The 12,899-nt window shown below is 37.5% G+C and overlaps 1 protein-coding gene across 1 annotated transcript in view; it reads right to left on the bottom strand.

Moving 5' to 3' along the window:
- The window catches only part of NFIA (nuclear factor I A), a 393,295-nt gene that overhangs the window by 153,037 nt on the left and 227,359 nt on the right, over positions 1–12,899 (bottom strand). The window contains exon 4 of the mRNA XM_007464277.1: positions 204–278. Coding sequence (XP_007464339.1) covers positions 204–278 — 75 coding nt within the window. The remainder of the gene's footprint in view (positions 1–203; positions 279–12,899) is intronic.

Raw genomic sequence — 12,899 nt, 5'->3', positions numbered from 1 at the left:
TTTCCCTATGTCTCACATTAAAATGATATTAATTTTTCCTGACTTAAATTCTTGGCTGTCAAACAAACTACGTGGCAAAATTCTTCCAGTGGGAGTATGAAAAGGAGATTCTGAAAGGTATTTATGTCTTTAGGAGGCCTAGGCAAAAGGTAAGCACAAACCCAAGGCAAATCTGTACCAAATCAAAGCAAAATTATACTTACTCTGTGACACTCTTACTAGCTCAGTCACACTAAAAACCCCTGATGTGACAAAACTGTCCTGGAAGCCCAAATGTCCTGGGGAAACAAAAACAAAAGCGAAGTGTCATAAATAGAAGACATCTGACAAGAGAATTTCAAATATTAGTTTCATTGTAATCAAAAACTGTGAAGTCTAATTTCATATTCTGCTCTAGTTAGAGTCACGTAGGAGGGTATAGTCATTTAGTTACGTAGATGGTTCTTTGGTTTGAATCTTTGAATCTGGAGGTTATGGAAAGCTACGACACAACAACTGGGTGATTTTTGAAATGGTTAAAAAAAAAAGTTCAACAGGAAATCTGAAACAAAAGACGATTTAAAATAAATGGTTACCTTGGCTGACCTCTGAGACCTTCACAACCGGGATGAAAACAGCCTACCTAAGAATCAGCTAGGATAGCTAAATTCCCTAACAGTTTTTAAACATTGTTCTCTAAAGAAACATCTGATCGGGATTAGCTATCCATTCCTTCAAACCAAACAAGATTTAAAGATGTTCCCCCTTCATTTCTACAGGCACCATAGCCTGAATCCTTAAGAAGTCAGACTGCAAAAGACAAGCCCCAACCCTTGAAACAAACACAAATTCTTTTGAGCACAAATAAAACTTTATATTTGTTTTGAGACAAGAGTTTTTTGTGGAGGGGTGGGTTGAACCTTATTTTTTGAGAAAAGATAATAAATTAATTGTTCAAAATGACTTACTCTTTGATTTCTGTATCTGCTTTATTTTTGCTGGATATAATTAATTTCCTTTAAGATATCTGATATTACATCTAATTTTCAACTGCTTACTTATTTTTATGGTATATACAGGAACATATTTATAAATGGCAAGGAATACATAACTTATGAATGTCGTTTCCCTTTCTGCCTCTAAAGTTTTCTGATTCTGAGTCTCAGAGGTAGAATCTAGTTGAGGGATCTGTTTATAGGGCTAGTGTAATCTGCTTTAAAATTAGGGTCAAGGACAAGTAGTTGGCTGAAGGGATTTTTTTTTAAATAAGTGTTCTTTGAAATAAGAAACATACTTTTAAGAAAAACAACGTAAGAAATAGGACTAGTGTGAATGTACAACAAACAATCAATAAATAAGATTAATGTTATTGATAAAAGCAAGATTTTGCCCACTACTAAAGGGAAGCAAGTTTACCTGTGGCATAGTTTATGCACCAATAAATTTGTTAAATATCATGCACATAAACACATGCAAAAAAAAATCACCATGCTTTGTAGAATTATAAATGGACCTACAAATTATTCTTTTTCTTTTGGTTTCATTGGACTTTTGCATAAGAAACATGTTTTGGCTGAGAATTAAAAGACAATTTTCATTCAATTTTTATATCAAACATACAATCTATGATATTTTAGATGAAGCGGCTCTAATTTTTAGAATATACAATAATCATAACTTGCTTTTTCAAAATAAAATGGCACGATGTGTGGTGACGGATGTTAACTGGACTTTATTGTGGTGATCATTTCGCAATACATACAAATTGAATCACTGTGTTGTACACTTGAAACTCATAGAATGTTTATGCCAATTATATCTTAATAAAAAAAGAAAAAAAGAATCATGTATATACACCACAATTTTTTTAAAAAGGCAAAATTCATTTGAAGAAGTGCCTAAGAAATTTCACGTCTTAAAACAACCCAAGGTATTTAGTTGACTTCTACTTGGTAAGTGCCTGAGGTGTTGTCTCTTGGGTTAAAAGAACTGAGAAGTAAAAATAAACAAACAAACAAACAAACAAATAAATAGCTCAAAACAGCATAATATCTCTTTCTACTGTGACAATGTTAACATCACATTTCTCCCACAGACCATAACAAAGGAAATCCAACCACAACATATGTTAAGTTTGACTTAAGACCCATATAACAATAGTAAGGAAATTCAGAGCTGAGTGGGAAAATCTGGGTTGATCTCCAGCTCTTGCTCATCTCTGTCTGCGTCACTTGCTTGCAGGCTGATACTTGTTTCAGTTCCAACCTGTGAAATTCCTTATTTTAAAGATGACTTAAAATGAATTTCTGAACAGAGTGAATGTGAACGTACTTTAATCCTGCCACCGGAAAAAGCAACCAATCTATTTTGAAAACTTAGTTTCGTTTAGCATAAGGACTTGGGAGGGGGAAACCTGAGTGTTCATCCATTCAAACCATCATCCTCTCCTGATTGCTCCTTTTCTTTTGTCCACCTCTTAAATATTGGTGTACTCCAGCATTTGCACTCATCTCTCCTTATATATATATATATATTCCCTATGTTATTTTCTTTATTTCCATGATATCAGCTACCAGGCTTGACTGTGATATTTGTGAAACTAGAAAAATGTTTGCTTGCTTCACCACTGTATTTAATACTTGGGACACAGCAGTTAGTAAGTGCATATTTGTTGAATCAGTGCATGAATGAATCTATAGGCCAATGACTCTCAAATCTTTATCTTTTGCCAAGATCTCTCTCCTGGGCTCCAAACCCATAAATCAAAATGTTTATTAGATATTTCTATCCAGATAGCCCACGGGTATCCTCCGACCCAACATGTCCAAAGCCGAGTTCCTTTTCTTCTCTCCAAAAACCTGTTCTTACTCTTTTGAATTCCCTACTTCAATGAACCATCCACTGTTCATCTCATTTTCTGTTTGGTGTCATCCCTGAATCTTGCCTCTTACAAACACCCACGTCCAACGAATCTCCACTGATTCCATTTCATACTGTTTCTTCACTCCATGTATATCTCCATCTCTCCCTTCCAACTGTGGCCCTGGCTCTTCCTACTTCTCACCAGCATGATAGGACAATCTCCTACATTCTCTGTCATCAGTCTTGGCTTCTCCCCTCATCTGCTCCCCACTCTGCAGCCAGAGCTGTCTCCCTGATGGGCAAATCTGATGATTCATTCATTTATTCAGCAAATACTTCTTGAGCACCTCCCATGTGCCAGGCATTGGGCCAAGGGCTTGAGACACAGTTCCTACCTTCAGGAAATTTACAGTCTAGGATTAGACACAGCTGAAAATCTAAAACAAATGAATTATTTTAAAAATTATAAAGGGAATAAATAATATGAAGGAAACAAATAAGAAAAGCTTTAGAAACAGTGGTCAGGGAAAGTCTCTCTTAAGAGCTGACATCTGAAAGATACTAAGGAGAGAGCCCGGAAAAGAAGGAGGAAGAGCTCTTAAGGCAGAGGGACTGGCATGTTCAAAGGCCCTGAGGTAGAAAAGAACAAGGTGTTGAGGAATCTGAGATAAACGCAATGTGTCCAGAGCTCACTGTCCTGTCAGAAATCTTGCAAGAGCCCCACAGAGTGTTCAGGGTTTAGTACAAACTCCTTCACATGGCATATGACCTCCACACCCGCTCCGTTTTCCTCTTCAGGCTCATTTTCTATCTCTTGTCTTTCTTTTCCAGCCCTACCTCTTGGCCGAAAGGAATACATGCTCCTCCCTGAAATGCCTTGTCCTTCATACCCTTTGTTTGTCCACCTCCTACTTGTCCTTTAAATCTCAGCTTTGTTGTCATCTCTATCAAAAACCTTCCCTGGTTACCCCCACTGCTGGCAAAGACTTCTTTTCTCTTTTCTCAATATTCTCCTGGTGTACTAAGCTCTAACCTAGGACTTAGCACACTGAATTGTAATTTTGTCTTTTTCTCACATTAGACTGTGAGCCCTCTGCAGGGAGAGAGAGCATCTTCTGCGTCTCCAGCCCTTCAGGTCCTAACGCAGTGTCTGGTATGCAGTATGCACTCCAGACATGCCTCTGAATGAACACAACTCAAACTGGGTTCAATATGCTTTCTAAAATAAGCTGAAAATGGATTAAAGACCTAAATGTAAGGCCAGAAACTATCAAACTCTTAGAGGAAAACATAGGCAGAACACTCTATGACATAAATCACAGCAAGATCCTTCTTGACCCATCTCCTAGAGTAATGGAGATAAAAACAAAAATAAACAAATGGGACCTAATGAAACTTCAAAGCTTTTGCACAGCAAAGGAAACCATAAACAAGACCAAAAGACAAGCCTCAGAATGGGAGAAAATATTTGCAAATGAATCAACTGACAAAGGATGGGCAGAAGACCTAAATAGACAATACACCAATCCAAAAATGGGCAGAAGACCTAAATAGACATTTCTCCAAAGAAGATATACAGACTGCCAACAAACACATGATAGGACGCTCAACATCATTAATCATTAGAGAAATGCAAATCAAAACTACAATGAGATATCATCTCACACCAGTCAGAATGGCCATCATCAAAAAATCTAGAAATAATAAATGCTGGAGAGGGTGTGGAGAAAAGGGAACACTCTTGCACTGCTGGTGGGAATGTGAATTGGTTCAGCCACTATGGAGAACAGTATGGAGGTTCCTTAAAAAACTACAAATAGAACTACCATATGACCCAGCAATCCCACTACTGGGCATATACCCTGAGGAAACCAAAATTCAAAAAGTGTCATGTACCAAAATGTTCATTGCAGCTCTATTTACAAGAGCCCGGAGATGGAAACAACCTAAGTGCCCATCGTCGGATGAATGGATAAAGAAGATGTGGCACATATATACAATGGAATATTACTCAGCCATGAAAAGAAACGAAATTGAGCTATTTGTAATGAGGTGGATAGACCTAGAGTCTGTCATACAGAGTGAAGTAAGTCAGAAAGAGAAGGACAAATACCGTCTGCTAACACATATATATGGAATTTAAGAAAAAAAAATATTATGAAGAACCTAGGGGTAAAACAGGAATAAAGACAGAGACCTACTGGAGAACAGACTTGAGGATATGGGGAGGGGGAAGGGTGAGGTGTGTTAGGGCGAGAGAGAGACATGGACATATATATACTAACAAACGTAAGTTGTGGCTGCCTGGAGGGGTGGGATAGGGAGGGTGGGAGGGAGGGAGACAAAGAGGGAAGAGATATGGGAACATGTGTATATGTATAACTGATTCACTCTGTTATAAAGCAGAAACTAACACACCATTGTAAAGCAATTATACCCCAATAAAGATGTTAAAAACAAAAACAAAAACAAAAAAACGTTAACAGAACTTCTTATTTCTGTCTCTTTTTCTCTCTCACCTCTAGCAATGAAATCAAGCCAACGTGCACCTAAAAACTATTAAAATGAACTATCAAAATAGTTCCTCCCAACTAAACAGGACAAGGACAGGATGGGCAAACCACTTAGACAAAGCTTCCAGTCGAGATGGTGCTATCAGTTTCCCTGATGCGAAATGTCTGGGGTTGTCCTATTGTTGTGATTATGGTTAATATTTTTGGGAGACCAAATAAAAACAGAGATAAAGGGCAGCATTATATAATGGACATAAGGGGCTGAAAAACATCTAGTCCCACACTAAAGCTAGGATTTTGTGTCACCCTGAAAGTCACTGCAAAAATAACAACTGGATCCTCCTTTCCCTTCCAGCAACCTGCCTCCTAAAGCCATTTTAATAGAATATGTGTAATTTAGAAGATGAAATATATGTCAAGGTACAATAACCAGAAAAATAACAATAAAGAGTAGAATTACTTCACAAATTCTGAAGCAACCATCCCTTCACAGTATCATGAGATTATCAGATTGCCTTGACTACCTCATGTTTATAATATGTCCCCAAGGAAAGGCCAGTGTAAACACTCCATGTAACTTTAAATGACTATGAAACTGGTTTTGTTCCTTCACCAATTATTTGGAAACCCAGTGATGAACTCTAGAAGAAGACAGCAACGAGAAATGAAACCTGAGAAATGATGGAAAAAATGACACAGCTAGCGTAATTACTAAGCAAACCTGAGCAGATTAGTATTTCGTTCTTACTAACACAAACCAAATCACAAAAATGACTTTCAGGGAAATAACACCAATCATGGTGTTCTACTTTATTGCAAGATGAGAGAAAAATAGAAAAGACAATAAAAAGGCAAATTCAAGTACGTAATTCAGAATTCAGATGTTAGCATTAAAAGATCTTCAGATAGAAAGCTGATTAAACATTCCCAAAAGGTCCCAAGATTTATGTTTTGAATAGGGCCTCTCAGAAATGAATGTAAAACATATACTTTCGTTAAATATGTCTTAGGTGAAAAGCCAGACTGCACACTGATCTGACTCTCTCCAATTCTGAACTACTGTTCAGGAGCAATTGTATAGGACATTGAAATAAGGATCAGATTCTTTCTCATTTTAGATAAAATGGCTAAAATAGTTCCCTCACTGAAGTCTTGTTCAATGAATTTCCAATTAGAGTACAGGTTTCAATACCTGGAGTCAGTCATACTCACAGTGGGGAGAGATTAGGCTTTCTAGAGAGGCAGAAATATAAAAAGCTAAATTCTGTTATGGGTGGTTAGGAGAAGCATCTCTCTTTACCTTGATGATATCAGCAGTTATTATGGAAAATGCCATTATATGGGAACCAAATCTTATCTCATGAAGGGACTGCACATCTATCTACCTCTTAAAGGAAAAAAGTTCGATTTGCAGAGACACAGGTAACCTTGCAGAACCTTCAGAGGTTGGGGAAGGAATAGACAAACCATCTGGAGGGCTGGTCTTTAAAGAAAGTTGAAATGTCCATGAAACAGAGTTAATGTATCTGAGGAGGAAAGTTTACACATGAGGTGGTATGTTTGTTTGTCCTGTTGGAAGAGCAAAAGCTCTCAGCTCTAAATTTTCAAACCTCATCTGGCCAGTAGATGTAGGCCAACTGCAATACACAGGTCATTTCACCACAAAGAATGTACAGCCCGCCTTCCGTATAGGGGGTGCAGAACCTGTGGATACTGAAGGCCAACTGTGCCATTTTACACAAGGAACTTGAGCACCTGAGCATTCTGGTATCCACGGCGGTCCCGGAACCAACATCCACACATACGGAGGGACGAGTGCATCTCTAGTCTATTCTCCTACGGTAAACATGGTCCCGTCACTGGTAAGCCAGGCCAATGTCTGGGACTTTTCATGCTTGGGTCTGGGCTCCTCAAAGAGAAAAGAGCTCCCTCAATGTCAGGCCATCTACATTCCATAAGTACTTGGGACTGTCTGTGACATGAAGACCCTGAGCTAAACCCCGAAGACACTGCTCTCACAGAACTCACATTCTCTCCTGCTCCTAAAGAAAAGTTGACCTCATCAACTGTTCCTCCCTGGAAGTTTCATTCCTCCTTCGGTGAACTCCCCATTGGCTTATGAGCCGCGTGAGGGGAGGGAACGTGGCTCCTTCCTCTTCCCCGTCCCCCCAGTTCAGTCCATACTTAGCAGCTGTGCTCAGTCAATACTGTTGAGTAGAGCTTCAGCTTGACTTGCCTTCTGTCATAGGCTCTTTCTCTTTATTTGACAGTGATTTGTTTTCCTGTTGCCCTTCAGCACTCCTACAACAAACCAGCTAAGAGCAGGCTGTGTCTCCTGATCTGACAATGCCCACAGGGCCCAGCACAGTCTCTGCTTCTAGGTGTGTAATGAATATTGATTCAGTGATTCAGATGAGTGCCTTGAGATACCCTCATTTAGTAGCCCTCTAAAGCACAATGTAAATTATTTTAGCTTACGTCCAGTCACATTTTCCTTCTATACTTGTATTTTGGAATATCTTAGAAAACAGGTTGTTGTTTTTTTAAGGTGGGGTGGAGGTATATTTCTACCGATCCATTAAGCCCGAATTTTAAAATTTTGGTCTGCAGACAAAGACAGAGCCCATGGGATGGGAAAGCAATAAGACAGAGGAAGCTGGGACCCTGAATGATAGTGTGAAGTGGAACCCCCCCTGCCAACTTAGCCTGTCATCTGGAACAATTACAAAAAGAAAAATAGATTTTAATGTACTTTAACCACCTTATTTTTTTGGTCTCTGTTATAGCAGCCTAGTACTTAACCTAACCAACATAAGTGCCAGTCTTTCCCTTTAGAATTGAAAGTGCCACAAATTAGCAGCCCAAGGGCCAATTTCAGTCTGCAAACACATTTTGCTTGGCTAGCAGAGTACTAATTTTTTTTTTTTTTTTTGCATACAAAGGTTTTTAAACTGAGAGCGAGCTTACAAATATACCACACTCCCCAATACTCTTTATTGTATTTTATTTATTTAAATGTTCTGTAAGGCCCTTATAGGCAAAGAAATTTGTGACGCCGGCTAGGTATCTTTTCTCCACTTTAATCTACTAGCACAATAGGGAGAGAATGCATGGATGGTTGGTGTGTTTTGTCTGATAATGAAGCCATCAGTATTTCTTGATTTCTTTGAGAATTAAGTTTAGATTTCTTAGCTAGGTATTTAAAGCCCTTCAAAATCTGGCCTCTAATACACCTTCTCAGCATTTCAGGTAGTAGTTCCAATACCACCCAAATACATACTCTCTGTGTTGCAGCCAAGATGTCCCACCTGCTCTTCTCCAAATACTGATATGTTCCATCCTCCATATCAGGGTTCATATCAGCACTTCCCAAACCGTGCTATGTAGAATAGTCCCCGAAAATGCTCTACCACAAACGAATTAAAAACAAAGACGCAAATACATATTAAATAAAGATTTCCATAGTAAAATAAGTTCAGAAAACATTATCACACCCACCCTTGGAGAATGATGAGGAAAAATTACATATTAAAGCCTCTGAAAGTTCCTGCAATAAACAAACTTTCTTAATATCATTTAACTCACGATTTCCTAAATAATTTGACAAGGATACCATTTGTTTTTGGCAAATGTTGTTCTGTTAATACACTATTCTGCTCCTTTTCCTATTTTCCCCATTTGGTTTATGTACCAATGTGCCAAGGGGGAAGCAGAATCTGAACTCTCTGAGCTAATTAACACATTTTAGGCAAGGCTCAAGCATATTCCACATCTTAACTTGCAATCACTTTAAAATACCTACATTAGGGAAATGGATCAAGCTGGTAACAGGTATTATAAAGTTAAGCTACCTAGCTGAAAAATTTTTCCATAGAACAACTCTAGGTAGCATTAATTTTCATCAAAACCATAGCTTTCATTTATCCAGTATTTACCACGTGTTTCGCACTCTGATAAGCACTTTAGTCATATTAGCTCTAATTCTTCCTGCAACTCTGTGTAGTTGGCAATATTCTGATTTTACAGAAAAGGAAGCTTAAGCTCAATGAGGTTGACTTGCCTAAGGTCACACAGCTAGTGGCAGAATTAGGATTAGAACACAGGTTTGTTTAGTTATCTTTATATAATGAATTTTATTGCATTTTAATCCAGCAAATATAATGCTAGAGACTTGATTATCCAATCTAGCCCAGAGGCCTTATCACATCTTTTTACCAATTCCTGCAGTTAATAAGGGAAGAGTAGTATTTCATTAAATTAAATTTCATGGTTCGACTTTACTAAAGAGGGTTTATGAATTTGAGTTACAAGTGATTAAGCATTTAATTAAAGGACTATGTCTAATAGATATCAAAACACCTAAATAAAAAGTGAAAAAAGATTTTTACCTATTTGTATGTTTAGAAATACTGGATGCATGACATCACAGAATGAACTGGAAATGAAGGGATCTTAAAGATCATCTAGTAATGGAGTAATCATTGTGTCATAAAGAATTTCAGACTAATAAAATAATGAGGTTTGATTTTTAAAAAATAATTCATTAATATGTTTGCCTTCCTATAACTTCACCTCATTAGCCCCTGGAACAGGCAGAATAAATGTAATCTCCCTTCCATTTTGCTACCCTTCAAATATATGAAGACAGTCCCTCAGCCCCAGTCTCTCCCCCAGGCTAAATATTCTTCCTTTCGTTCTTTTGTCATGTCAGCAAATTAATTTCCCCGTTGCCCCTAAACATTTAGAATTATACATACATTATACCTATAATAAGCAGAAACAGATATTTTGCAAGTGGACCCAACTACAAATTAGCTTTGTACAAGAACAGAGAAACACTTGCTTTAGGGAATTTTTTTTCAAAGCACTGTAAAAAAAAAAAAAAAAAAATTTAAAGAAAGAAAATGTTGCTTCATGTTAGAAAAAGTAAGTTCCAGTATATTAGAGTAATAAGATTAGTATTATATAAATATTTGAAAATTACTGTTATTTATTTATTTTTGTTTGTGGTACGCAGGCCTCTCACTGTTGTGGCCTCTCCCGTTGCGGAGCACAGGCTCCAGACGCGCAGGCTCAGCGGCCATGGCTCACGGGCTCAGCCGCCCCACGGCATGTGGAATCTTCCCGGACCGGGGCACGAACCCGTGTCCTCTGCATTGGCAGGCGGACTCTCAACCACTGCGCCACCAGGGAAGCCCAATGTTGTTATTTTTTAATGCATCATAAACTTAAAAGTATTTCTTAATTAACCTGGTTTTGAACTAAAAGGGGGTTTTAAGCAACCTTATTGTTTCTATGTTCTGAATCAAAGTTTTCTCTAAACTTGGACAGTAACAACTGTTAATGTGCAAACAGATCAAGCTATTTGTAATAGCTTCAGTGTCTGCTTATAAAGTCTTACATATACTAGAGAAAAAAAAAAAAAAGGAAATGCATTCTCTGAATACATCAGAAACTGATTATCTTAAATGAAACAGACATGAAACTGTATCACCCGAGGGCTACCCTGGTTTATGGATGTAAAACAGAAAAAAAAAAAAAATTAATGCCCATCATTCTGTTCTTCCTTTTTAGGTTTAATTCTCATTGCTGTGAAAACATTCATAGAGAGCCCTGCTTGCTAAACCACCTGAGGACACATGCAATGACAGGGAAAGAAGATGACCAGGGGCCATGTGCTAATTTTAAGACACTTAACACTGATTTTGGTTCACCAAGCATGGAAATAAAAATTATTGATGAACTGAAGTAATATATTTTAAAAGAATTCTTACAATGACTTGTCCAAGACTACAAAAAGAAAAAAAAAATTACAAATAGGTAGGTGCCATTTTCTAAATATATAATAAAATTAGTTAATGTTTAGAACCACAAAATACAAAGAGCTTCCATCCTTTTTAAAGTCATTTTTTTGTGCAATTCCTACTCACCCAGCAATTACTTAGCTACTGATGCCATAATTCACAACATTTGTTAAATTATAGGATCTATATTATACATTTCTGCAGATACCACGGCTTGCCACAAATTGCGCAGGCCACTAGACTTTGAAGTTCGCTGGCTCAGCACAAACACAAAGTGTTTTAGAAGTAGCAGAAAATTCTTTGTGAAATATAACAGAATGAATTAGACTGTTCAGGCCATGTCGTGTTAGCACAATGGGGGAACACTTTTAAGACTTTAAAGTCATGTAATACAATTCTAGCCTGGATTTTTCTTGTTAGAAAAAGTAGAATGGGAGTGATTGGAAGAGAAAAGGGCCAATATTTGACAACAGAAATCAGCATAACCTTTTAACTGCAGCAGCCATGGGTGACTCCCCTTTGACCTTGAAAGATTATGTGGGATTTCAATGACAACAGCTGGAAGTGAGCATGTGTGAATGGAGAACACAGATCTGAGGCCTGGTACAAAAGGCTGCACAATCTCTGCCCAGATCAGAGTGCTGATTAGAAATTGTTTCCTGGTCCTGGCTTAATAGAGTGTGATAATGAAAGTTGTTTTTTTTTTAATTGTTCCAGCAAGAAATCATTGGTAGATTTCTTCCATACCTACTCTCCCCCTTCAGCCCCTCAAATCTTCTGGGCTTGTATTTATAACAGCCCCATCTTTCTTAAGGACATAGTTAAAAACAAAACTTTGTTTCACAAGCTACCTCTCACAGACAAAATTTAAGTTCCTGACTTCTCCTGAGTTTTAAAATAACCTCTGGCATTTCACGCAGGGTATCGTTATTTTTTGTTTAAGGATCTGTCGTACACACACACACACACACACACACACACACACCACACATGCACACACAGACACAACTTAAATGAGAGTTCAGTGAAAGCAGGAACTGTATCTATCTCATCTTTTTAATTCCACCATTTATACAGTAATTAGCATATGGTGGGTCCTCACTATATGTATGACAATGGAACACAGAAATGAAGTATTTATTCTTATCCATTTATTCTTTTTATTCTTCTTGGGATATAAAGGTAGGTTCCTACACAAACATTTAATAATATCACCTTTTTCTTCAACCATTTTCACATATAAATTGGCAATTTTTTGTTACATCTTTAGGTATGTTTACTCAACAAAAATTTATGAAAAAGATGAGTCAATTACTCCCTTTCAAAGATAAGGTAATTTAACTTAGTAGATATAGAGATTTGACTGCTTGGTAAAGTGGTCATTTTGATCCATAAGACCCTCAATGAATGCCATTCATTGAGCTGAAATGTATATAAACTGATGCAGGTGCAATCTCAAATTCCTATGCGGGATCCCCATACTTGCTGACATTGTTCTGAAACCACCCGAATGATGCCACATGATTACTGAAATGACACTGAGTTATGACTCATTTATGTTGTTTTGGTTTTACCATACACTCTATCTTACCTTCCATTGCTCTGGATTTTGCTAATTTCTCTAGCTCTGGATTTTGCTAATGACTCTAGTTTCTATATCAAATGAGCAAGTCCTTAGCTTCAGTAGAAGGTAGCCTTTCCTTTATGCAAATAATACCCTGAGTTGGGCAAAAAGCAACCT

This window comes from Lipotes vexillifer, unplaced genomic scaffold (genome assembly GCF_000442215.2).
Source record: "Lipotes vexillifer unplaced genomic scaffold, Lipotes_vexillifer_v1.1 scaffold47, whole genome shotgun sequence".
Lineage (NCBI taxonomy): Eukaryota > Metazoa > Chordata > Mammalia > Artiodactyla > Lipotidae > Lipotes > Lipotes vexillifer.
Note: the sequence above shows the minus strand (reverse complement) of the source record. Positions and strands in the feature narration are given on the sequence as shown.